General features: G+C 36.3%; 2 protein-coding genes across 3 annotated transcripts in view; one reads left to right on the forward strand and one right to left on the reverse strand.

Moving 5' to 3' along the window:
* The window catches only part of LOC111510368 (SUN domain-containing protein 2), a 68,703-nt gene that overhangs the window by 35,509 nt on the left and 7,758 nt on the right, over nucleotides 1-25,436 (forward strand). The gene's annotated exons all lie outside the window — the stretch shown is intronic.
* Nucleotides 1,176-22,988, reverse strand: LOC141480812 (uncharacterized). 2 transcript variants are annotated; one of them, XM_074171328.1, is made up of 4 exons: nucleotides 21,257-22,988; nucleotides 13,346-13,954; nucleotides 2,037-2,294; nucleotides 1,176-1,984 (listed from the first exon to the last, which is right to left on the reverse strand). In XM_074171328.1, exons 1-4 carry the CDS (start codon nucleotides 22,902-22,904, stop codon nucleotides 1,290-1,292), a joined length of 3,210 nt encoding a protein of 1,069 aa, XP_074027429.1. In that variant the 5' UTR covers nucleotides 22,905-22,988; the 3' UTR covers nucleotides 1,176-1,289. The 2 variants fall into 2 exon arrangements, with proteins under 2 accessions (XP_074027429.1, XP_074027430.1); XM_074171329.1 differs by having other exon boundaries at nucleotides 1,845-1,984; nucleotides 2,042-2,294; nucleotides 21,257-22,987.

Here is a 25,436-nt window from a genome sequence, read left to right on the forward strand (position 1 = left end):
AATTGTGTAAATTTCAATTTTCCATGAGAATAGATTTTACATTTACTGACCCTTGAGACAGACCATATATACGCGGGCTTAATGCACAGTCCAATTATATAGATAATATAAAAATATAATTAACTTACAGATGACTTGATAGTGTGTCGTAGTGTGATTTTGCTTTCTTCGCAGGAGGCTGCTCACTTTCACTTTCTAAATTATCACTATCAATTTTTAATCATTTTTAAAAATTATCATTTCAGCAAAACACTGGTTATGTATACTGTAGTATACACAACTGTATACACTAAAGGTATAGCTCAGTGTGGCAAGAGAGATAGCGTAACGCCGAACCAGTGGGAAGGTAATCGCACAGTCGCTTGCGCAGGGCGACCTGTCGCCACGGCATGCATTGCCACGCCTGCAATCGGTTTTTCGTGCGGCTATAGACGTTTCACATAAAAAATGTGGGAATCTTCCAAAAAAGGTAGATCTCAATTAATTTTAAATTGTACCATTCACAATGATGTGTATATCATGCAAAAAAGTATCTTTCAGGCACAAACTGGGAGAAAAAACCATCTTGCAACAACTACTTTTATATGAGAAAAAATACTTTGAAATAACTACTTTTATATGAACATTGTATGAAACAAAATATACTTTTTTCAATTCGTTTATAGGGTTGCTACACAATATGGTATATGAAAGAGGTAAAATTTCACTTACATGGAACACTGTCATCCTCAATGGTGGACAGTGCACATTCATAAAATTACGACTTTACACCACGAATGAGTTTAATCTACTCATATCGTCGGTGACAGTAAGTAATGGTCGAAAAACTAAAAAGGGGACAAAATTTTGAGGTTTTTTGCAACTTTCGAACTTGACTTGATGTCTGACAAGGGCACAAAGTCGAAATTCTGATTGAGCACCCCAAAAATCATTCAAACTTGATAAGTCCATGGGAAAATTATTTCCATAATTTTTTATCCGCCAAATGGTTGGTTGCCAGAACTATTTGGAAAAATTGATATTTTTTTATATTTTTTTTGAAGAGAGAACCTGCACAGATATTCAAATTTGGAATAGAGAAAGTCAAGTGCCTTTCTTGGGGGGAAGGGTATTTTCAGGAATGATATCAAAGATGTAGATTTTTTTCACTTTGTTGTATGATTAAAAAACTGATGAAAAATTCCTTAAATTATATTTATTATTTGATGTATTCAACACTGGTATTCAGGAAAGTTTTCGACACAATAATCATGCAATGAAATCACAACTGATAGTAATTTTTAAAGTTGTTATTTTTCATAATAACTCCTAGAGTATGTCCTAGGTATATATCCCATCCTTCCAATGGAGTTCATTCTATAATCATGGTTACCAAATTCAGGATATGTCTTAATGTTTCTATCTGCTCCTTTGTAGTCATTGTAGTTACTGACTCCGTTGTATTTTTGATTATCCTTGTATCCAATTTGCTCATAATTGGAGTAGCTTTTTTCGGGTTGTAACCACCATATTAAAAATAAAATTGACCCAGATACCAATAATAAAACTAAAACGGGCAACAGAAAGTTTTTGAAAAACTCATTCTTTTTCAGAATAGTTACAAATGTATTCAGCATATTGATAACCTTGAGGAATATCAGCGGAATGTACCCCACTAAACCAAAATCATACAAAACTTTTTGAATCTCATTTGAATTACCATTCGCTACATTGTAATTAGAACTATAGGAATATGGACTGTCAATATTTGCAATTCCATAAAAAGCTTCTCCAAATAGCTTTTCTATAATATCTGGTAAAGCTACGATGATTCTATCAACAATCTTAACAATGATAGAAGTTGACAAATCATCTTTTTTCCTTTGAACTTTACTTGATACCACCTTTATTGGAAAATTTTTGTATGTGGGGTATCTATATGGGTAGCTTGAATAGTATTGAGGATGAATTGATGATGATCGGCGCGTATTTTTCAGTTCTTCATCTGAAACAAAATTCACATTATAGTTTTGTAATTAACGTTACGTTTGGCTCACCTAACTGGTTATTTGAATCGGTGCTTCTGTTTTCAGTTTCTGCATCGACCGTATTTTCATCAAAAAAGTAACTTTTTAATTTTCTTGAAATATCATCGAAGAGCTCAGAATCTGAAGAGCGTTTTTTGATGTCTACAGATCTCTCACGACGATGTTCATCGTGGTCCTGGGATGCAGGATTCCTCTGCTGATTATATGGCAATGGTTGAACATACCCAGGAAACGGAATATTATCCGTCTTCAAACTATTCACAATATCTGAAATATTTAGATTCACTTCAATATTTGAAACAAAAAAGGATTCATCAGGATTGATTAAAATGCAAAAAAAGTAATTCCTGAAAGAGTTCAAGCGGAATTGCTAGAAAACTTTTTGAAAATACATGAGGAACGCCAAGGATCAAGAAATTGGATCGAAGAAACAAAGTGTGTCATAAAACAGCAGGTTTATAAAAAACAAACGGTATAATATATGATAGTCGATTGTCGAGAGTTTTGGGGAATATGATGGGCGAGGCAAAATTTCAGCGCTCAATTCGTTTAGTTTTTGGACGGGAATATTACTGGAGTTTTATCCCAACACTAAACTGTTATTTTTAACACCTCAACACGTTGGGTTAGGTTAATTTATGTCCAAAGTGAGTGGGTCTATTCGATCTTCCACCGCAACCCGTAAGGATTTATTGTGGCTCACACCTATTCACACTCGCCAAAATAAACCCGGCTTCTCAACGAAGCCGATTAGTTTGTATGGTGAGTAGTCTCTCAGGTCAGATGGTAGCAGTACGGCTCTGCCGAACTCTAAAAACCTAATTCGGTCCCTAGCGGGGCAGGCACAAAGTATATCCTCTGCTGTTTCATCATTTTCCAAACAGAGGTGGCACACACTGTGTTCCGACAGTTCAAGTCTCTGTATATAATGATTCAAATGACAGTGACCAGTAAGAAGGCCTGTTAGACATCGTAGTTCATCCCTACTGTAGTCCAACAACTGTTTGGTATCAAGCTTCGAAGGGTGAATAAATGCCTTGGAGTGAGCCAATCTTGGAAGATTCTGCCAGAGATCCATAAATCTTCTTGCTATCCAGATGTTCAATATTTGTTTGGCAAAGCCTAAAGCGACGCCAATGACATGTTCTGGTTCGATGAAGCTGCTTGCAGCACCCTCCTTTGCAAAGGAGTCAGCAGTCTGATTGCCTTCCAGGCCAGTATGGCCAGGAATCGAGACGAGAGACAATTTGTTGAGTCTTCCTATCGAGTAGAGTCGTTTTTGGCAATTTGCTACCAATTTAGACGTTGCTCGGTAGGAGCCAAGAATTTTCAACGCCGCTTGACGGTCCGAGAATATTTTTATGGACTTGTGTATGAGGTTGGATTCTTCCAATCTCTCAGCACACGATTCAATAGCATGAATTTCCGCTTGAAATACAGTCGCATAGGTTACTAGGCAGGTAGATATCTCTATCCTGGGTCTGGGACTAAAAACACCTGCACCAGAACCGGAAGGTGTTTTTGATCCATCTGTGAACCAACAACTATCTGCTCTTAATATTTCCTTCTCCCGGAGGATCCAGTCCTCTCTTCTCGGGAACAGTACTTTATAAGGCAGTTCGTAGTAGACGGAAGCATAAAGTCAGAGGTCATTTCCAGAATGCTGTGGCTTCCAGTGTCAATTGGCAATGTGCACAAGTCTGTATGCAGTCCATCTAGCCTCTCTCTCCAGAAAAATGTGGAGAGGAGATAGATCTAGAAGGATCTCCATGGCCTATTACGGTGTGGTACTGATGGCACCACTGATAGCCAGACAAGCCTGTCTCTGTAAGCCAGAGAGTTTCGCCTGGGCCATTTTCTGTAAAGCCTTCGGCCACCAGGCAATTGCATCATAAGTGATCATTGTTCTGACAATCATCACATAAATCCAATGGATTTGATTGGGGCTCAAACCACAAGTTTTACCAACCTCGACACGTGTTTCAATCACCAAGTGATCACTTAGTGGTTGAAACACGTTTCGAGTTGTTAAAAATGTTGGTTTGGTGTTGGGTTAAAAATCCAGTAATAGTCATTACTACATCAAAAGTTCCAAACAGTGCATTATATGTAATTTTCGGACGGTGATTTGTAAAACGTGCGGACGGGCGTTGTCGTGAAGCAGAATCGGGCCTCTTCTGTTGACCAGTGCCGGCTGCCGGTGATGCAAATTTTGGTACATTTCCTCACAATAGGACTCTGCTGTGATGATTTGGCCCCGTTGGAGAAAGTCACAGTGAATTACTCCAGCCGCAGAACACCATACAATCGCCATGGTCTGTTTTTGATGGGTTTTCGCCTTTGAGGAGTGCCTGGGTGCCTTATCGATGTCCAACCACTGACAATAACGTCTCCTGTTGTCGTAGAGAATGATCATTTGAAACCATTTTTCATTAAAAAACTTGATATTTTGGTTGGTTTCTGGGTTTTGCCGTGTTCGTCTTTGGTTATAATCGTCAAACGTTTCAACTGCAACTGCGGCAGTCCTATTCAGTGGCGAGGTCGAAGTAATCTTCTTGGCGTGTCAACTGAAAGTGGCAGTTGAACCGTTTGGAGATTTTAACTGAAGAAGACCACAGCAAAACCCGAAAACCAACCAAAACATTGACGCCAGCCGTGAAATCCTACATTTCTATGATATACATGATATTCAGTAGAAAACAATTGTTGAATGAAAGGAAACAGAGTAGTTATTCCAAAAACAGCGTATGGGTATTGTCAAATCCAAAACGTTAATAAGATCTTATTGTTGGTGAGTGTATCAATAAAATTATACAGAACAGTACGCCACTCTTTGTGAAACATGTCAATAGCCACAAAACGTTCATAATGGAAGTACTACTTATTTCATTTGCCTATCTGCAAATGTCAGTGAATATTTTTTTTCACATTTTTCATTTTGGTAGACAGTAAATCAAAATAGACCACAGTGAAAATGATAAATGGCTCTACGGCTCAAGATACGATTTTAAAGGTTGTTACGATATTTTCTATTTAATTAATTCCTTGCATCGATTCAACTTCAATTGAATATATTTTCTGTATCACGAACACCCTATAAAAGTAGTCACTTCTTCATAAATTTTTTTTCTATGCGACAAAAACTCTTGGGCTCGGTACTGATTGGAAACGACGTAAATGAGATAGCGATTTCTGGAGAAAATCATGAAGATATCTGCCTAGTAAATGTGTTTTTAACTATCATTGATTGATTTTCGCAAAAGTGCGGATATACATTTCAAAGGCTGTTAAGGGTTGAATGTTTGGTTCATTTTTGGGTTATTTGAAAGTGAATTCAACCTTTGTTTCAAACGAGTTTGGATTAAGATAATACATTGATTTCGAAACGTCTCCTGTTGTGCTAGGGATCTCGACACAAGGAGGTAAGCGTTCGACATTTTTTTAGAAACATAAACTTTGAAAATACCTTGAACTGTTCATAATTTCAGACGTTTCATTTCTCACGGACCACGTTCCATATTTATGAGTTTCCTACACTTGTTGTGTATCCAGAAGGAAGTTTTAGCCTGTTTTACTTCCCGAAGTACTGCGACTACTTAAAGTTTGGTATTGCTACACCTTTTTACCTGCAACGGACTTGGATAATAGAATCGACGAGGATAAGTACCTCGTAGAGGATTTTCTTTTTCTTTAAAAAAAAAAATCGTTACGGAAGCAATAAACATTAGAATTGAAAAATCATATTTTTGTGAAGTGAATCAATTAAGGACAAACCGATGCCTATATTTTATGTTATACTAGGAACCGTATTCATAGTTAAGAAGAATTGAATGATTGATGTGTTGCCTGTTCACATTCAATTCTTCCCACCGAAGTTCTTGCAAGAATCGGCTCATTATATCGTTGAGTAGAACATTAAGACTCAGTGACCTTGAAGTTTTTTTTCATCGTGATTTATCATATCCATATATATATATTAGGTCACACCCTGGGTATTAGTTTAGGATTGAATATTGTAGTTATCTCTTGTATAGTTTAGTGATTTTTGTAATAAAAGCCGGCCAAATCACTTGGCGCCCATTTTGATTAGAAATCTTTTATTTTATTGGTAATAACATCTTTGATCCACGGCCCTGTTGAATGTTTCGAGTTGGTAACTAAACCGACCGTACTTAAACCAAAACAAAAAGTAACTACGTTATATCTGGAAATTAATAAACCTACGGGTAAACGTAATAAAGTGGCGCCTCGAACGTGGGACCCTGTTCCAATTTTAATCCTTTTTTTGTGTGAAGGTTAGGATTTTTGTTTTTGCTTTTATTTTTATGGTATATCTTTGCAGATGTACGAACAGAATATTGTATGATTGTTTATTGCTTTTGTAACACGATATTCATATACCATTATTATATTTGATATCTATTATTCACGATTGAATTTTTCATTGATTAACTAATTTTGATATTTGTAATCAAAGTTTATGAATATGGATGTGTCAAAGTTAATTAGAGACGAACTAGAGTACGAATTGCATATTAGAGGTTTTTCCAATACTCAAGCCGAAACGGTGTTATCAATGCGTCGTCAGTTGAAAGAACTTATACAGGGGGAGATGTTTGGAAGTCCAGTGAAGAAAGTTGATTCTTGCAATTTAGATATAACTCAGGAGATAGATGTTTGTAACAAAAAAATTGTTGATCTTGAAAATTATATTTCCAGTCATGTTTTTCGCTCAGCTTCTAGTAGTGAAACAAAATTTGTTGAAGCAAAGTTACAACATTTACTGAGTAGATTGAATAGATTGGAAACTGATGATGATATTTTAAAAAATAGTTTAAAAAATTTGATTGATCAATTGAGTATAGTTGAAACTAGTTTTGATCAAAAACTAAGTGAGGGGGATGTATCATCTGCTCCACTTGCTACTCAAACTCAATCATCCACTATAACAACTCCAACCACTTCTTTTTCATCCGGCGGTAATATTCATAAATGGAATTTTCGGTTCACGGGAATAAAGGGTTCATTGAGTGTAAGCGCATTTTTGGAATTAGTTGAAGAATTTCGGATCGCGCGAGGGGTTTCCAATACTGAAATGTTTCTTGGGATTATTGATCTTTTAGACGGTAGAGCTAAAAGTTGGTATCGTTCGGTTCGGCATACTATCAATTCGTGGTCTGATTTCGTGAGGGAATTGAAAAATGAATTTTTACCGACAGGTTTTCAAACAGATTTTCTTGAAGAGATTCGTAGAAGCCATCAAGGACATCACGAACCGGTAGGAGAATTTTTTGCAAGAATTTCGAATATGTTCAATAGATTACCATCACCGTTAGTAGAAGGAGATAAATTAGAAATCATTCGTAGAATTCTCGAACCGTATTATATAGAAAAATTGGGTTTAGCTAGTTATGGGACGGTAAATGAGCTCAAGTTGTTATGTAAAAAATTAGAGTCCTCTCGTATTATGTCCGATCGAATTAATCATCGTGGTAGATATGCAAATTCCGTTAATCTGTTGGAACCCGATTTAGCTTATCATACAGGGGTTTCGAGAACTATAACACATAATCGTTCGGTGCGCGTTAGTTCGATGAACTGTTGGAATTGTGGTGATGAGGGTCACACATTTCGGACATGTAGTAAACCTAAGGAAAAATTATTTTGCTTTCGTTGCGGTAATTCAGGCGTAACCAAATATAAATGCGATTGCCGAGCAAAAAACGAAGATCGAAGTCGTCGTTGACCCGGACGTCGGCTGTTAGCAAAATGAAATCGGGACCTACTGATGATTCTTGGGCATCTTGGTTGGAATTTGTTAAGGTTGAATTCAAAAAAGTTCGTATTGATAGTATTTTCAAAACAGTTAGAAACGATCCCAGGCCATATCTAGAAGTAACGGTTTTTGGTATAAAATTTCATGGCTTGTTAGATTCGGGGGCGACTCAGAGTATTATAGGCAGGTCAGGTTGGGCTAAATTGGAGAAATTTGGTTTATCCTTAGAAAAATATTCACATTCGGTAAAAGTGGCCAATGGAGCATCTTGTTCTGTTTTAGGGCAAATCAATATCCCTATAGTTCTAGAAAATAGATGTAAGGTTATTAAATGTCTTGTAGTTATAGATATTGAAGGTGATTTTATTTTTGGCATTGATTTTTGGCGCGATATGGAGTTGATTACTGATTTTTCGAAAGATATTTGGTATTTTAGTAGGACTGGTGATATGCAACCGGCTTTGCATTCAGTGTTGGGGGCAACTGAGGAACAGAAAGAACGGTTAGACAAATTAATTTCAGATTTTTTTTTGGACAGGAATCCAAGTTTGGGTTGTGCCAAAGGGGTAAAACATAGGATCGATACAGGCTCAAGTGAACCGATCAAACAGAGATACTACAACGTCTCGCCATATATTCAAAAGGTTATCAATGAAGAGATTGATAAGATGCTAGCTCTTGGAGTTATTGAACCATGCTGCTCGCCTTGGTCATCTCCGGTTGTTATGGTTAAAAAGTCATCGGGGGAGTATCGTTTCTGTGTTGACTTTAGAAAAGTGAATTCAGTTACTCGTAGGGATGCGTATCCACTACCTTATGTAAGTGCAATCCTGGATCGCTTACGAGGTGCCAAATTTCTGTCAGCTATTGACATTAAATCTGCTTATTGGCAGATTGAGTTAGATGAGGACAGCAAGGACAAAACCGCGTTTACAGTTCCAGGTAAAGGGTTATATCGTTTCAGGAGAATGCCATTTGGGCTTCATAATGCAGCCGCTACTTGGCAGAGATTTTTAGAAGGAGTTCTAGGAGCCGAGTTGGAGACTTCAGTCTTCGTATATCTTGACGATATAATAGTTGTATCTGCGGATTTTGAATCACATTTTTCTGTTTTGAAAAATGTCTTACAAAAACTCAGTGAAGCGGGTTTAAGTTTGAATAAAGATAAATGTCGGTTTATGTTGAAGGAGTTACGTTATTTAGGATATCTCGTGAACGAACATGGTTTGGGTACTGATCCGGCCAAAGTGGAGTGTATGTTGAACTATCCCACTCCAAAGAACGTTAAAGAGGTACGTAGGTTCGTCGGTATGGTTTCTTGGTATAGGAGATTCATTCGTGACTTTGCTATACGTATGGCACCACTAACGCATTTGACCAAGAAGAATGTTCATTTCAATTGGGACGCCAAATGCGAAAATGCTTTTCAAGATGTCAAACAGTGTTTGGTTTTGGCACCAATATTGACATGCCCTGATTATGGTAGGGAGTTTGTACTTCAGTGTGACGCGTCTCAAATAGGGCTTGGTTGTGTCTTGAGTCAAATGTTTGAAGACGGGGAAAAAGTTATCTCTTACGCTAGCCGTACTTTAACTCCTCAGGAGCTTAAGTATTCAACAACTGAGTTGGAGTGTTTGGCTGTACTATTCGGGGTAGAAAAGTACCGACCATATATAGAAGGAACGCGATTTACAGTCATCAGCGATCATTATTCATTAATATGGTTGAATAAGCTTCAGAATCCTTCGGGTAGACTCGCTCGTTGGAGTTTACGTCTCCAAGGCTACGACTTCAATATAGTTCATAGAAAGGGGAAGTCACATGTGGTACCGGATGCGTTATCTAGGGCAGTTATGAGCATCAATCTTGACACTGCGGAGAACGACAAATGGTACAAACGTTTACTCGATAATGTCAAGTCCGATCCCTTCAAATATCCGAAATTTAAAGTTCAAGGAGACACACTGTATCGGAATGTCAGTTCGGGTCATCCTAGGTTTGATGAAGAGTTGGATTGGAAAATAGTAGTTCCAAAATCATCCCGTCGACAAATTATTTCCAAAAATCACGATGAACCGCATGCTGCCCATTTGGGAGTTTTAAAAACATATAAAAGAGTTGCAGAGGCGTACTATTGGCCAGGGATGTATTCAGATATTGGTAAATATGTCAGGTCATGCGAAGTTTGCAAGGAGCAGAAACCCGAGCAACGACCGCCACATGGAGAGATGTCCAGAAGGATAGTTTCTCGTCCCTGGGAAATAATATGTACAGACATCGTCGGCCCGCTGCCAATGACTCGAAACAAAAATAGGTTTATTCTGGTGGTTGCAGATCTTTTTACCAAATATGCGTTGTTGTTTCCTTTGAAAACGGCTACTAGTGCTTCTGTCACTAAATATATTGAACAGGATGTTTTTCATATTTATGGGGTTCCGGAACGTCTCATATGCGATAACGGAAAACAGTATGTTTCTAAAGTATTTTCAGATATGGTGAAATCGTATGGTTGTAAAATCGTTTTCAATGCAAGCTACAGTCCTCACGTTAATCCTACGGAAAGGGTTAATCGTGTATTGGGAACAGCTTTGAGATCTTTCATTCATTCAGATCAGAGACGTTGGGATGATAATTTATCAAAAATAGGGTTTGCAATGAGGACGGCTGTGCATGAAGTAACAGGGTTCAGTCCTGCCTATCTCAACTTTGGTAGACATCCATTCATTTCTGGAGATCGAAATCGAGTAGAAAATGCAGATGGGGTACTAGAATTTGCGGATAGAAGGCTTCTTTCGGAATATCTGGAGGAATTTTATAAAATATTCGTAAGTGTTAGAAAGAAGCTATCTCGGTCGTATGAGAATAGTGCCCAAAGGTATAATATGAGGCATAGACCTTTAACATTGGAAGTAGGTCAAATTGTATGGAAGAGAAATTATACTCTATCCGATAAATCCGAATTTTATGCATCCAAATTAGCTCCTAAGTTTATTAAATGTATAGTTTTGAAAAAGTTGTCAACTAATGTTTATGAGTTATCAAGTTTTGAAACAGGTAGATCTTTAGGATCAGTACACATAAAAGATATCAAGATGGATTGAAATAGATCACTGAAACTTCTTTTTTTTTTTTGTTTGTTTTTTTTTTGTAAGCGAAGGTGGTGTTACGATATTTTCTATTTAATTAATTCCTTGCATCGATTCAACTTCAATTGAATATATTTTCTGTATCACGAACACCCTATAAAAGTAGTCACTTCTTCATAAATTTTTTTTCTATGCGACAAAAACTCTTGGGCTCGGTACTGATTGGAAACGACGTAAATGAGATAGCGATTTCTGGAGAAAATCATGAAGATATCTGCCTAGTAAATGTGTTTTTAACTATCATTGATTGATTTTCGCAAAAGTGCGGATATACATTTCAAAGGCTGTTAAGGGTTGAATGTTTGGTTCATTTTTGGGTTATTTGAAAGTGAATTCAACCTTTGTTTCAAACGAGTTTGGATTAAGATAATACATTGATTTCGAAACGTCTCCTGTTGTGCTAGGGATCTCGACACAAGGAGGTAAGCGTTCGACATTTTTTTAGAAACATAAACTTTGAAAATACCTTGAACTGTTCATAATTTCAGACGTTTCATTTCTCACGGACCACGTTCCATATTTATGAGTTTCCTACACTTGTTGTGTATCCAGAAGGAAGTTTTAGCCTGTTTTACTTCCCGAAGTACTGCGACTACTTAAAGTTTGGTATTGCTACACCTTTTTACCTGCAACGGACTTGGATAATAGAATCGACGAGGATAAGTACCTCGTAGAGGATTTTCTTTTTCTTTAAAAAAAAAAATCGTTACGGAAGCAATAAACATTAGAATTGAAAAATCATATTTTTGTGAAGTGAATCAATTAAGGACAAACCGATGCCTATATTTTATGTTATACTAGGAACCGTATTCATAGTTAAGAAGAATTGAATGATTGATGTGTTGCCTGTTCACATTCAATTCTTCCCACCGAAGTTCTTGCAAGAATCGGCTCATTATATCGTTGAGTAGAACATTAAGACTCAGTGACCTTGAAGTTTTTTTCATCGTGATTTATCATATCCATATATATATATTAGGTCACACCCTGGGTATTAGTTTAGGATTGAATATTGTAGTTATCTCTTGTATAGTTTAGTGATTTTTGTAATAAAAGCCGGCCAAATCACTTGGCGCCCATTTTGATTAGAAATCTTTTATTTTATTGGTAATAACATCTTTGATCCACGGCCCTGTTGAATGTTTCGAGTTGGTAACTAAACCGACCGTACTTAAACCAAAACAAAAAGTAACTACGTTATATCTGGAAATTAATAAACCTACGGGTAAACGTAATAAGGTGAAGGAAAATTTTTCACCATAAGGACAGTTGAATTAATGTCGGGCAATGTTTCTTGTTCAATTCAAATGAGTCTGTAGTGTTTTTGCAATCCAGTTGTATTAAACTGTTAAAATTTGTTAAAAATAAAAAACTGTATTTACTGAATCAACTAGTCTATATAAATAATTCTTAAAGAAAATTTCCACAAAAAGGGACAATACTTAAGATTTTAAGTCATTCAACGTATCCTGTTCCAATTAATAACAATATTATTAAACTCGCACATTGTTATGATTTTTGCTCGAGCCCTGTATAGTATACCTGATATTTTACATATTGATTATTACTAGTAATAAATTCAGAAAATCATTCTGAAAATGATGAACCTGCTAATAATACTTTTGAACGAGAAACTTCAGCAGTAAAATCTGTCAAAGATGAAAAAAAAATCCAGGTCTAACAATTCTTATTGGTGAGCCAAATACTTTTGTAATATTCCTCAATAGCCCTATATTTCTCGTTCTGGACGAATTGAAAAAAACACGTAAACTAGGTTTGTAAATAATAAATAAATTAAAAAAACAAGCGTACTGTCCTATTCAACTTTGTCAGTATGAACGTTTTTATAGTTTTAATTTGATTTTTGCTACCACTTAATCGATATTCTTTTCTTGAAATCACGCATAGCCACCAGTGTGACTTTCCCACGTGAGCACCTTATTTTACAATTGTTCGAACCCAAATTGTCTACTCTGTCCATCCAACAAACAAGGTAACCCAAATAAAGATAGATACGTGATCAAGGCTTGATCACTACGCACATTTGCATCTATTGGGTAAAATAAATAAGCCTCCTGACACTGCCAATCGGATTTAACTGCAATCGGCTGGCGGAATTCCTTGTTACAGTGTCGGACTGGTCAGTTGCGTTTTAACGCCTGTAGTGTGTATATATACGGTTTGAAAACTGCTAATTTGTGTCCCAACACTCCACCTAAAAAAACTTTCTATACCCAGCCGCATACTATTAGAAATAAATTAAATAAAAATTCGATTGTTCCTTAGTGCGACTCTGTACAAGCAGCCTTGTCTGGGAGATCACGTGCACCATTTTTGTTGCTTATATGGACAGAGTTCATACTCGTATGAACTGTGAATAAATACTACCTACTCACTTTTTAGTTCATTGATCTGTTGCTCCAAATTGCCAATGAGTCGCTGATCTTCCGGTCTCTTATCAAGTTCGGGGTTATTCATATTATTAATAATACTTTGTAATGAGTTCATTTGTATCTTTAAATCTTCAATGCTCCTTGTTTTGTCACCAAACTGTTCATTAATTCCATAATACGGTCCTGATTTTTCTGGAGTACCTCCCTTAAAATCTTCTGAGAACTTGATGTGATCTGTATCAGGTCCGTAATAAACGTTTGGCTCGGATGTAGGTTCAAGAAATAAATTATTTTTCTCATTTAGAGCATTTGTTTCTGGTTGACCCTTGGCAGGTTTTGGAAACTCACTTTCAGTTATCTGATCTCCGTAATTTTTTTTACCAGTATCACTTCTATAATTTTGTTGATATGGAGGAAATTGTAAGTAGGGAACATAATTTTGTACGTATCCTGGTGGTTTGTAAATGTCGGGGTGATTATAACTGTCCGATCCATCATAATCATATCCATTGATGTTAGGCGGGTAGGGTAAACTGTAGTATGGGGAAAACCTGTCAAAATTTCTGGTATATGCATACCATAGAGGATACGGTGGCGGACAGCTTTTTAAATCTGAAAAAGTAAAAAAAATGTTAATCTTGTTGAATCAATATAAACAGTGTATGTTTGAAGGTGATTGACAATGTTTCATGATGAATTTTATTACTTCGTACTTCCATTGTCTAATATCATATAAAATGATTTGAAATCCCTGAAATAACTAAAAAGAAGAATTAAAAAATTAAAGAAGAGGAATAAAAATGAATAGCTGAGAAAACAATTATACTAAGCAAAAACCTGAAATGAAAATTAGTGAAGTAAAATACAAGTAAAAATGAAACAAATTTAAAAAATATAAATACAATAAAAATTAAAAAGTTAAGAGATTCCAAGCCAAGTTAATTCACGAAGTTTCGATTGTAAGGTATCCACAATCGTCTTCGGGTGATGACTAGACCGATTCCTCCGTGAGCTGACTATTTATAGGTCATTTGAGTACTTTGCTTTCCTTTCTCCGCTTCACTGGTTTAGTGGGAGATGCCCGTTTGGCGGGAGTTGACCATTTTTCGCTTGATGATGGGTTTCCATATGTTGTGTACCTCTACACTAGTTTGGCTGAATACATTGTTGGATAGCATTTATGCGGCCTCTTTGAATTTCCTCCTATACCAATGTTCCTCTTTGTGTATGATCCCAGCTTGTGACCATTTGATGTTATGTTGATGGGTCCCAACATACTCTGCTATTCCTGATTTGCTGGTTTCCCCTTGCTGTGTGTGTTTCTTGTTCTTCTTCGGCAATGCGAACATTCAATGGCCTCTTAGTTTCACCGATATAGGATTTCCCGCACTCACAGGGTATCCGGTAAATGCAATCCTTGGAATCCCAGTTCTTGTTTGGTGGTCTGATTTTCGTGAGGCTGCTACGGATAGTGTTTCCGGATCTGAAGCAGGTTCTGATGTTGTACTTGGATCCAATTCTTCGTATCTTTTCCGATAATCCTCTGATGTAGGGAAGTGCAAGCACTGGTTGTGACAGCTTCTCTTCCTTTCGGGGCTCCTGCTGTTTTTCAGCCAAAGTTTGTTCCACCATCGCTTTGGAGTAGCCATTTCGTTGAAGATCATTTTTGATGACGTCTAGTTCCTTCTCGAGACCCTCCTTCGTATTACAAAGTCCGAAAGCACGGTTAAATAGAGTTTTGATGATTTCTCTTTTAGTCGATTGATGGTGGTTCAGATACTGTCCCGTGTGACTGGGTTTTCGGTATACAGATTTTCACACTCGGTCCTCTTCACCAATACGTCTAAGAATGAAAATTCGTTGTGGGCTTCCTTCTCCATTGTGAAAGTGATGGAAGGTCTTACACTGTTGATTTGTTTCAGGAAGGCGTCTAGTTCAGTATTCCCATGGTTCCATATTATGAAGATGTCATCAACGTATCTCAGCCAGACACGAGGTTTCTTGTGGGCTTCTTCAATGGCCAGAGTTTCAAACCACTCCATTTATATGTTGGCTATGACTGGTGAAAGTGGCGAGCCTCATCTTGTGTAAAGAATTCGTCCTTCAGTTGGAAATAACAGTTTCGTACACAGCATCCTAGTAATTCCATAATTACTTCTATAGGTAGATTCGTTCTCTCTTTCAGGTTCCCGTCTTCGGATAGCTTCCTCTGTATGATTTGGAGTGCTTCTTCGACCGGAACAGTGGTATAAAGGCTTTCCACGTCGGAAATGATCAGTTGATTTTCATGTGTGACCTCAATTGCCTCTAGTAGTTCGACAAAATGCCTTGAATTCTTCACAAAAGACGATGTTTTTCCTTGTAATGGTTGTATTATGGGGAGTAAAAATCTAGACAAGTTTTGTGTAGCCGAATCTCTGGAGCTGATGATCGGTCTGAGCGGAACGTCCTTCTTATAGATTTTGGGTAGTCCATACAAGTGAGGGGGCTTACTGTGGTGCGGTGTTAGCGATGATCTCTCCTTGTCCGAAAAATAGATTTGGTGTTTTTTCAAAATCTGGTATAACTTTCTTTCAATGGATGCAGTAGGGTCACGTACGATCTTCGTGTATTGTCCCTTCTGAAGAACCTCTTCGATCTTTTGATCATAGAGGACAGTATCCATCACCACCGTAGCGTTTCCTTTGTCTGCAGGTAGGATCTTGATGGTGTTGTCTCTACGTAAGCCGTTCAGAGCTCTACGTTCTTCATTGCTGATGTTAGATGTTGGAACTATTTCTCGATCCAGCTGTTCTCTGATTTTCCATCTAAATTCTTCTGCCTCGGTCTAGTCAATGAGGGAACTGGTGGATTAACTGCAGTGATTATCTCCAAAGTGGGCACAGACGTTGGCGCAATGACGAAGTTCAGGCCTTTCCTCAACAAGGATTCCTCTATTCCCGTGAGCGGGCTGGAACTCATGTTGATGACGTTGGCGGTTTCATAGTTCTCCTGTTTCCTGTCTGCATTTGGGCATTGTTTCCTCACTAAATTCTCACACTTTCTGTTGTGGGTATTCTCCATGTCTTGGCGGATCTTCAAGCACGTGATTTCAATCTTGGCAAAGATTGGTCCATGATCCTCTTCCAATGTCTCTCTTCTTATTTCTTCAAATCGTTCCGTGGCATCCTACAACAAAGTTGACCTCTTCCAACGGTGATAATTAATTTGAGCTCGGCTGGCGCGTTCCAATATGCGTTTGGCTCTCTCTCCTGGGATTGGCGATTTCAGCATCCCCTTTGGGGATGATGTTGTTGTCTCTCGCTCGGAACAGAAAACTGAGGTGGGTTTCTTCTTTTTTTCAGGGATTTCAAATCATTTCATATAATATTAGACAATGTAAGTCCGAACTAATGAAATTAATATAAACAGGGTAATTAATTTGAATGGATTAATATTATCTCTCATTATTTCAATAGTCATCATTTATGTCATAATCGAATTCTATTAAAAAGACTTATGACATATAAAGAATGCGGATCTTTTAAAGAAAGGGAGAGAAAATTGAAAATATCAATAAAAACTCTTTGGAACAACGTGCAGATGGATCTTTTAAAGGAAGGGAGAGAAAACTGAAAATATAAATAAAAACTTTTTGGAACGACGTGCAGATATGAACAGATGTTTCTTCGAGAAACAAATCCAAAGGAAAAAGTCCATGCCAAAAAACTACTTTTCTCCATGAACACACAGAATTAAGTAAATATGGAGCAATGACAAAAAAAAATTGATTTGAGCTTTATGAAGCTTCAACGAAATCAATTTTTGTTAAGGCCCAATAATAACATCATCAATCTGAACATAATGAGTTATAATTTATGCCTTTGTAGTGATTTTTTTCCAAAACAACAGAAGTGAGTATTCTTAATAAATTGTTAAAAAATTCGTAAATCGCTCGTTGAATAGAAAACTGAAATATCTTTCATTTGTTTCATTTACTTCATTGGTATTTTTGTTCATCATAATATAGATCTAATATAAGGGGTACATGGTTCACCCACCTTTTTTTTATTTCTCAAACTATTTTCCGGTTTTTCCGGAAATCACATCAAAAATTGATTTTTGAATGAAACACCCTGTACACTATTACATTTTTCAAATCAATCAAATCAAATCTACGTATTTTTCTGAATCCGATGACACCCCATAGTTGATATTTAAATTATATGGATTGGAACACAGGGTTCTGTTACGTGACCCGCAAGATCACCCGACTTAACTCCTTTAGACCTATTTCAGATACTCGCGGGTTACCGGGGAAGTCACTATGAAATATTGAAACAACTTTTGGCGTTTTGATGAACTGTTATCGTTAGTTACAGAATACATTGTTATAGATCGTATTGGTATCTGAAATAAATTGAAAATGCCACTAGTTTATAACGGAGTATATAACTGATCACCAGTTGTACTCCGTACGAAAATGTCAAGAGAGAAATTACTTCGAGCGTCTTGAAGAACGCATTTTCGACCTATGGTCACCCCTCGTTAATACTTTATTTATTGAGCTATTTTCCCGAGATTTGGCACAAAGGATGTACGTATTGCTTGAATGACGTATTGCTCTTATATTAACAATGAAATGAATATGAAATTCCGTACAGAATATGATAATGAAAAATATTCAAAATTAAAGAAATCAATGAAATTTTAAATGCAACAACATTCAGTTTATGCAGGTAAAATGAATATAATTTTGTTGAATTCGTTTATAACCTATTAGCTACCCTCCTCGGCTCCGCACGGGTGCAATGCTGATAATAAATATAAATTCACCCACCGGAAATTTGAGGGCATGGAGGAGGAGTGATGAAAAGATGTTTTTATTTTATAGACGCACCTTTTTTACCGCGGCTGGAGCCCAGTTGGAATATTTATAAGTCCCTTTTTATTGCACATCTACAACATGAAACGAACCTACATACAAAATTTCAGCCTCCGAAAATATAACAGTACGGAGAAACAGTGATGAAAAGGTAATTTTGATAATTAAACGCGACCCTTTTATCCCCAGGAGGGTGCTCCAGCTAGAGTGTTCAAAAATCTTCTCTTATTGCACATCTACAACATAAAATGAACCCACATACAAAATTTCAGCCTTCAAAAAATAGCGGCACAGAGAAACAGTGATGAAAAGGTAATTTTCATATGTAAATGGGTCCCTTTTACCCCTCACGGGGGAGCCTCAGTTGTAATACTTGAGAATACTTTCTTAGTGCGCATCTTAGACCTAAATTGCACATATATACAAAAATTTAGCTTCCTAGAACGTACTAGTACGGAGAAACAGAGATGAATGAGTCTTAAGTGAGTGACTTTCGCATTTATAAGTCTATACTTATATATTGATTTTTCTGCCCCTCTATAAATAGTTATGGAGAACTTTGGAAAAACCATTATTAATGTCAAATACTTTGAACGATATAAGATCAAAGACTTTCCCGGCTGAAGTCACGAAAGAGAAAACAAAACCAGCAACCAGTGACACTGTTTCATTTGTTGCTGAGACTTCGAGATATAATTTTCGTTCTCACAGTCAATGCACATAATAGTGATGATGTCTGCCACAGTACCAGACGAAACGTTCGGTACTACTATATGTTCCATTCGACTACGACATACCAGCCCAGATTCTATTTCAATATATTCATATTTTAGAGTTCTAAAAATCCTAACAGTTAGACAAAAGCTGAATGATTTGTTAAAACTGTATTTTGACAAATCTTCTTTTGTTTGGGACCTTTGATATGGTAACGAATATTACTGGAGTTCAATCTCAACACCAAACCGTTATTTTCAACACCTCGACACTTCAAGAGGAAAATTACACTGGTGATCATTTTCCTCTTTAAGATGATCACTTGGTGATTGAAACACGTGTCGAGGTGTTAAAAGTAACGGTTTGGTGTTGGGATTGAACTCCAGTAATATAAAATTTTCTTCTACTCAATTTTCTCGTGAGTATTGTCCATTTATTCCTTTCTATTTCAGAATACTCATACTTCAGAGTTCTGAAACAATCCTAATATTTAGACAAAAGCTGAATGATTTGTTATATTTGTTAAAATTGTATTTTGACAAATCTTTTTTTTGTGATGCATCATTTGGAACCTTTGGTGTAGTAATGAATATTACTAGAGTTCAATCCCAACACCAAACCGTTATTTTTAGCACCTCGACACGTGTTTTGATCACCAAGTGATCATCTTCAAGAGGAAAATTAAACTGGTGATCATCTTCCTCTTGGGGTGTTAAAAGTAACGGTTTGGTGTTGGTATTGAACTCCAGTAATATAAAATTCTTCTGCTCAATTTTCTCGTGAGTATTGTCCATTTATTCCTTTCTATTTCAGAATACTCATACTTCAGAGTTCTGAAACAATCCTAATATTTAGACAAAAGCTGAATGATTTGTTATATTTGTTAAAATTGTATTTTGACAAATCTTCTCTTTGTGATGCATCATTTGGAACCTTTGGTGTAGTAATGAATATTACTAGAGTTCAATCCCAACACCAAACCGTTATTTTTAGCACCTCGACACGTGTTTTGATCACCAAGTGATCATCTTCCTCTTGAGGTGTTAAAAGTAACGGTTTGGTGTTGGTATTGAACTCCAGTAATATAAAATTTTCTTCTACCCAATTTTCTCGTGAGTATTGTCCATTTATTCCTTTCTATTTCAGAATACTCATACTTCAGAGTTCTGAAACAATCCTAATATTTAGACAAAAGCTGAATGATTTGTTATATTTGTTAAAATTGTATTTTGACAAATCTTCTTTTTGTGATGCATTATTTGGAACCTTTGATGTAGTAATGAATATTACTGGAGTTCAATCCCAACACCAAACCGTTATTTTTAACACCTCGACACGTGTTTTGATCACCAAGTGATCATCTTCAGAAGGAAGATTAAACTGTTTAACCTTCCTCTTGAAGATGATCACTTGGTGATTGAAACACGTGTCGAGCTGTTAAGAATAACTGTTTGGTGTTTTGATTGAACTCCAGTAATATTCAAAGTTTCTTCTACTCAAATTTTTCGTGAGTATTGCCCATTTATTACTTTCTATTTCAAAATATTCATACTTTAGAGTTCTGAAAAAATCATAATATTTAGACAAAAGCTGGATGATTTGTTAAGTTTGTTAAAACTGTATCTTGACAAATCTTCATCTTGTGATGCACTGTTTGGAACCTTTGGTGTAGTAATAAATATTACTGGAGTTCAATCCCAACACCAAACCGTTATTTTCAACACCTCGACATGCGTTTCAATCACCAATCTTTCGAAAGGAAGATTGAACTGTTTAACCTTCCTCTTAAAGATGATCACTTGGTGATTGAAACACTTGTTGAGGTGTTAAAAATAACGGTTTGGTGTTCGAATTGAACTCCAGTAATATTAAAATTTTCTTCTACTCAATTTTCTCGTGAGTAATGCCAATTTATTACTCCCTATATCAAAATATTTATACTTTAGAGTTCAGAAAAAACACCAAACCGTTATTTTTAACACCTCGACACGTGCTTCAACCACCAAGTGATCATCTTCAAAAGGAAGATTAAACTGTTTAACCTTTCTCTTGAAGATGATCACTTAATGAATGAAACACGTGTCGAGGTGTTAAAATAACGGTTTGGTGTTGAGATTGAACTCCAGTAATATTCAAATCTACTTCTACTCAATTCTCTCGTGAGTATTGCAAATTTATTACTTCCTATTTCAAAATATTAATACTTTAGAGTTCTGAAAAAATCCTAATGTTTAGACAAAAGCTGGATGGTTTGTTAGGTTTATTAAAACTGTATTTTGACTGAAAATGTCCGTAGTCGTTAGTTCAAAAAAAAAGAATGTGAAGGGTATTCTCACCTATATTTTCTTTAATACTGTTAGTTTTTTTGATTCCATCAGATGTCAGCTGCTCAAGTCTTTTCTTCATTGTCAGGAAGTCTTGGGAAGTAACTTGTTCGAATTTTTTTGGTTCTCCAATCCGTCCTTTTCCATTCAAAATATTTCTCAGTTTTTCTCGTTCGGCTTCCGAGAAATCCAACGGAGACATTTCTTTTTCGGGTTTCAATTTATCAATTTCACTTTGTAATTTTTCAAGTTCATCTTCAATGTTATCGTCTATTTTCCCTTGTGGTCTACTCATAAGTCTCAAGACCAGTTGTAGTTTCCTTAAACGGTCATTATCATTACTTGGAAGAAAATTGGAATTGGGCTTAGTTTGTTGCCTTTCCAAGAGTGTCTCCAATACTATCAACAGTTTTTTCAAGTTGTCTTCTCTTTTCTTTTTATCTTTGTCTACTCCAAGTTCCATAAGTTTCATTTCCAGATCTGATACCTTTGGTTTATCAAGTTCGTTGAAAAATCGAGAAATATCGTCTAGATCACTTTCCCTTGCAATGTTTGTCTTTTGTTCATCGAGGGAATATTTCCTGTCATAACTTTCCTTACTTGTTCCATGGTTTTTTTTCGAAGCAGACATATGATTAGGTAGGTATAGTGGACTTCCAACTACTTCAGTATCAAAAGTCTCCTTTACTTTTTTGTCCTTGAGGTTTGTGAAGTTTAAATTCTGAAATAGTTTTGTCACCATAATTTTCAAAATATTGATTTCAATTTTTTGTTTCTGCAGTTCCTTTCTCAAAGCTATCTCTGAATTCTTCTGATGAACCAAAAAATCATGTGTTTGGTTGAGCGCAGCCATTGTTTGTTTTATGTCGAATTTCAAATGTTCCAATTCTTTATGAGCTGGATTAATTTGAACCATGGGAACTGAATCTTCGGATACTTTTTTGACTGAACCATTTTCTGTTACTGGCTCGCTTATGGAATCGTTATTCAAATGTTCCAAAACTGTCAATAGCTCTTTCTGTTCAAAACGTTTGGAAATATCGCTTTCAATATCGTCTGATCTATCATCCAACTGTGACAATATTTTCTGTTGATCTTTCAGCAAAATTACTAGTTCATACAATTTCTTCACTTCTTCCTTCAAATCTTCAATGTGTCTACGTTCTAGAGCTACATCTTTTGGTGTATCTTTAGCACATTGAGAGGTCTTTACCTGGTTTGTATTTTCTTCTGGGATATCAATCGTTTCAGGTGCATCACTTATTGGTGATCTCTTATATCTTTTTTTCGAAAAATGTCTCTCCTCTAAATTGTTGTTGGTGAGTGTTGTATTAGTTGTGTCTGTAATATTTCCTTTTTTCAGAATATTTTTCAATCTCGATTTATTCAACTGATCAATTTCATCACTTTGTTGCGGTGAATCGGATGTTTCTTCATTTGAACCATCTTCGTAGTCAATCTCATAATCTGAGTCGAAAAAGCCATCAGTTTTCGATACTACTTCTTTGGCAATATCGAAAATAAAATTTTCTACATCTTCACCAATTTTATTTATATCATTTCTGAATGTCTTGAGTTTATTTTGTCTTCGAGATATTTCACTTTGGGTAACGATGTTGAAAATATTGGCAAGAATAATTACGTTCGTTGAAAAATACATTTTTCAATTACTTCACTTACACATGATTTTTCACTGATAATAATATACTGAACATGCAATTAGACTGACCTCAAAGTTCATTGAATGTAGGTACTGACAAAGGAATGTAATATCAGCATTTCCGATGTGTGTTTAAAAATAAGTATAGAAGTGGATGCATTTTTAAAATATACAGTCTGTCTCAGTTTGAACCTTACCACTATCACATCTTCTTGAAGATTGGAGTATTGAAAAATTTATTTTGCAGCATTCACGAAAATATTTAGTTATTGTGTATTGGATTAATGAACACTTAATGAATAAAAACAAGAAAAGGAAACTGCCATTTGAAAAAATTTCACATTTCTCAAAAAATTAAAAATATACTTTGTAGGTCGGCAGAAATTCTTGCAGGTCGAGATTCATGTCTGTAAGACCCGAGATTCATGTTTGTAAGACCCGACCTGCAAGAATTTCTGCCGACCTGCAAAATGTATTTTCAATTTTTTGAGAATTGTCTAACTTTTGGGTGTAGGTTGAATTTGTTTTCATCGAAAATGAATAGTCTGGTCGAGATTTATATCTGGCAGACCCGACCTGCAAGAATTTGGATGAGGGTTGGAAATTTTTACACGCTTTATATTAACTTCACCTGTATGTATGTTTGTTTGTAACTCTCCTTTTCATTTCATATCGGGATCTGTATTTGACAGAATTATCGACATTATTGCTTGATATATTCGTGGGCAGATGGCGCTGTACGTAACACGCTCGCCTGCTGCCCTCCTTGGGCTTGGTAGCTGATTTTCAGGCTCCTTCTCCGGAATCGGAGAGGGGGCCTTTTTAGTTCGATGTTCTTTAAAAGCGTGTTTTTTAGTTTTTATAAATTATGTTTATTTCTGCCGAAAATGATTAACCTGGTCGAGATTCATGGCTGGGAGACCCGACCTGCAAGAATTTCTGCCGACCTGCAAGGTTTATTTTCAATTTAATGAGAAATGTGAAATTTTTTTATACTCAAAGGGTGGGGTTGGAAAATTTTTCCGTCGAAAATGATTAACCTGGTCGGGATTCATGTTTGAGAGACCCGACCTGTACGAATTTCTGCCGACCTGTTACGTTTATTTTCAATTTTATGAGAAATATGTAATTTTTGGGTGGGGATTGGAAATTTTTTCTGTCGAAAATGATTAACCTGAGATTCATGTCTGGGAGACCCATCCTGCAAGAATTTCTGCCGACCTGCAAGGTTAATTTTCAAATTTATGGGAAATGGGGTTGGAAATTTTTTCTGTCGAACTAAGCGGTTTAAGAGTTCTTTATCGGACATGTTTTCCCTTTCACTCGCAATAATCTGGTCACAATTGAAATATAAGTGGTCATTTCAACCGATTAACATTAAATAATCGCAAATAAATTCAATGTCATTCGCTTGAAATTGCAGCCTGATGATAAACTGTTTCTGTAAAGAATACTATTAAATTTGGTATACTTAACATTCTTTCGGAGAATTTACGATTTAGCTTTCAAAGATGACGGCAGCAACATTGCTGGTGAAGACACGTCATTAGATCCGAAAGAGAGGAAACCCTTTGAAAAAGTTTATACATGAAGTGTATACCATTCCTGAAATAATTGCAGAAAGTAAATGAGCATGTGTGAAAAGTTGTCAAAAATTGTGCTTATTGTATTTTCATCAACTGCTAATGCATAGCTTGGGAAGCTGAGAGACACAAGTGATTGGGATGCTGCTTGGTAATTACGTCAGCATCCAGAAATGATATACAAGGTTTGTTCAAAAAATTTGACTGTACAAATTTCGCGGTCTACGTACCTTCATTCTATTGGCGATTTTTTGATTTTTTTTTTGTTGGTACACTCGTTTCGAACATATGTTCACGGTTTCTGCTGTTTAACATGTTTCATTTGTTGGTGAGAGGCATAAAAGTTTTGCGTGTTTTGCGTGATCGGCGATTTTTTGCTATCGAAAGAAATGGATCAAAGAATTTGCATAAAATTTTGTGAGAAAAATGGAATTAAAAGCTCAAAATACTTGAAATGTTGACAGTGGCATACGAATATTGTACCCTTGAGTTAAAAAAAATGTTTACGAGTGGTACAAGCTTTTCCCAGAAGGTCAAGACAATGTGAATGACGACACCCAGCACATCAACAAGCGATGAAAATGTTGACAAAGTGAAGAAAATTGTTATGGAAAATCGTCGAATCGCTATTAGAGAAGTTGCTGAGGATGTTGGCATATTGGTTGGCTCATGCCATGTAATTTTTTCGTAAATTTTGAGCATGAAGCGTGTGGCAACGAAGTTCGTTCCGAAATTGCTGAATATCGACCAAAAGAAGCATCGCTCCGTAATTGTTTGATGACGAATCATGAGTATATGATTATGACATCGATAGCAGAGTCCAATCGTCTCAAAGAAAGAGACCAGGCCAAGACCAAAAAAAGCACGTCAAAAGTTCGATGAAATGTCAAGGTTTTGCTCATTCCTTTTTTTCGATTACCGTGGCGTAGTGCCAAGAGATCGCACGGTC

This window comes from Leptinotarsa decemlineata, unplaced genomic scaffold, assembly GCF_025532065.1.
Source record: "Leptinotarsa decemlineata unplaced genomic scaffold, Ldec_3_MD MMD2_tig00000010_RagTag_RagTag, whole genome shotgun sequence".
NCBI lineage: Eukaryota > Metazoa > Arthropoda > Insecta > Coleoptera > Chrysomelidae > Leptinotarsa > Leptinotarsa decemlineata.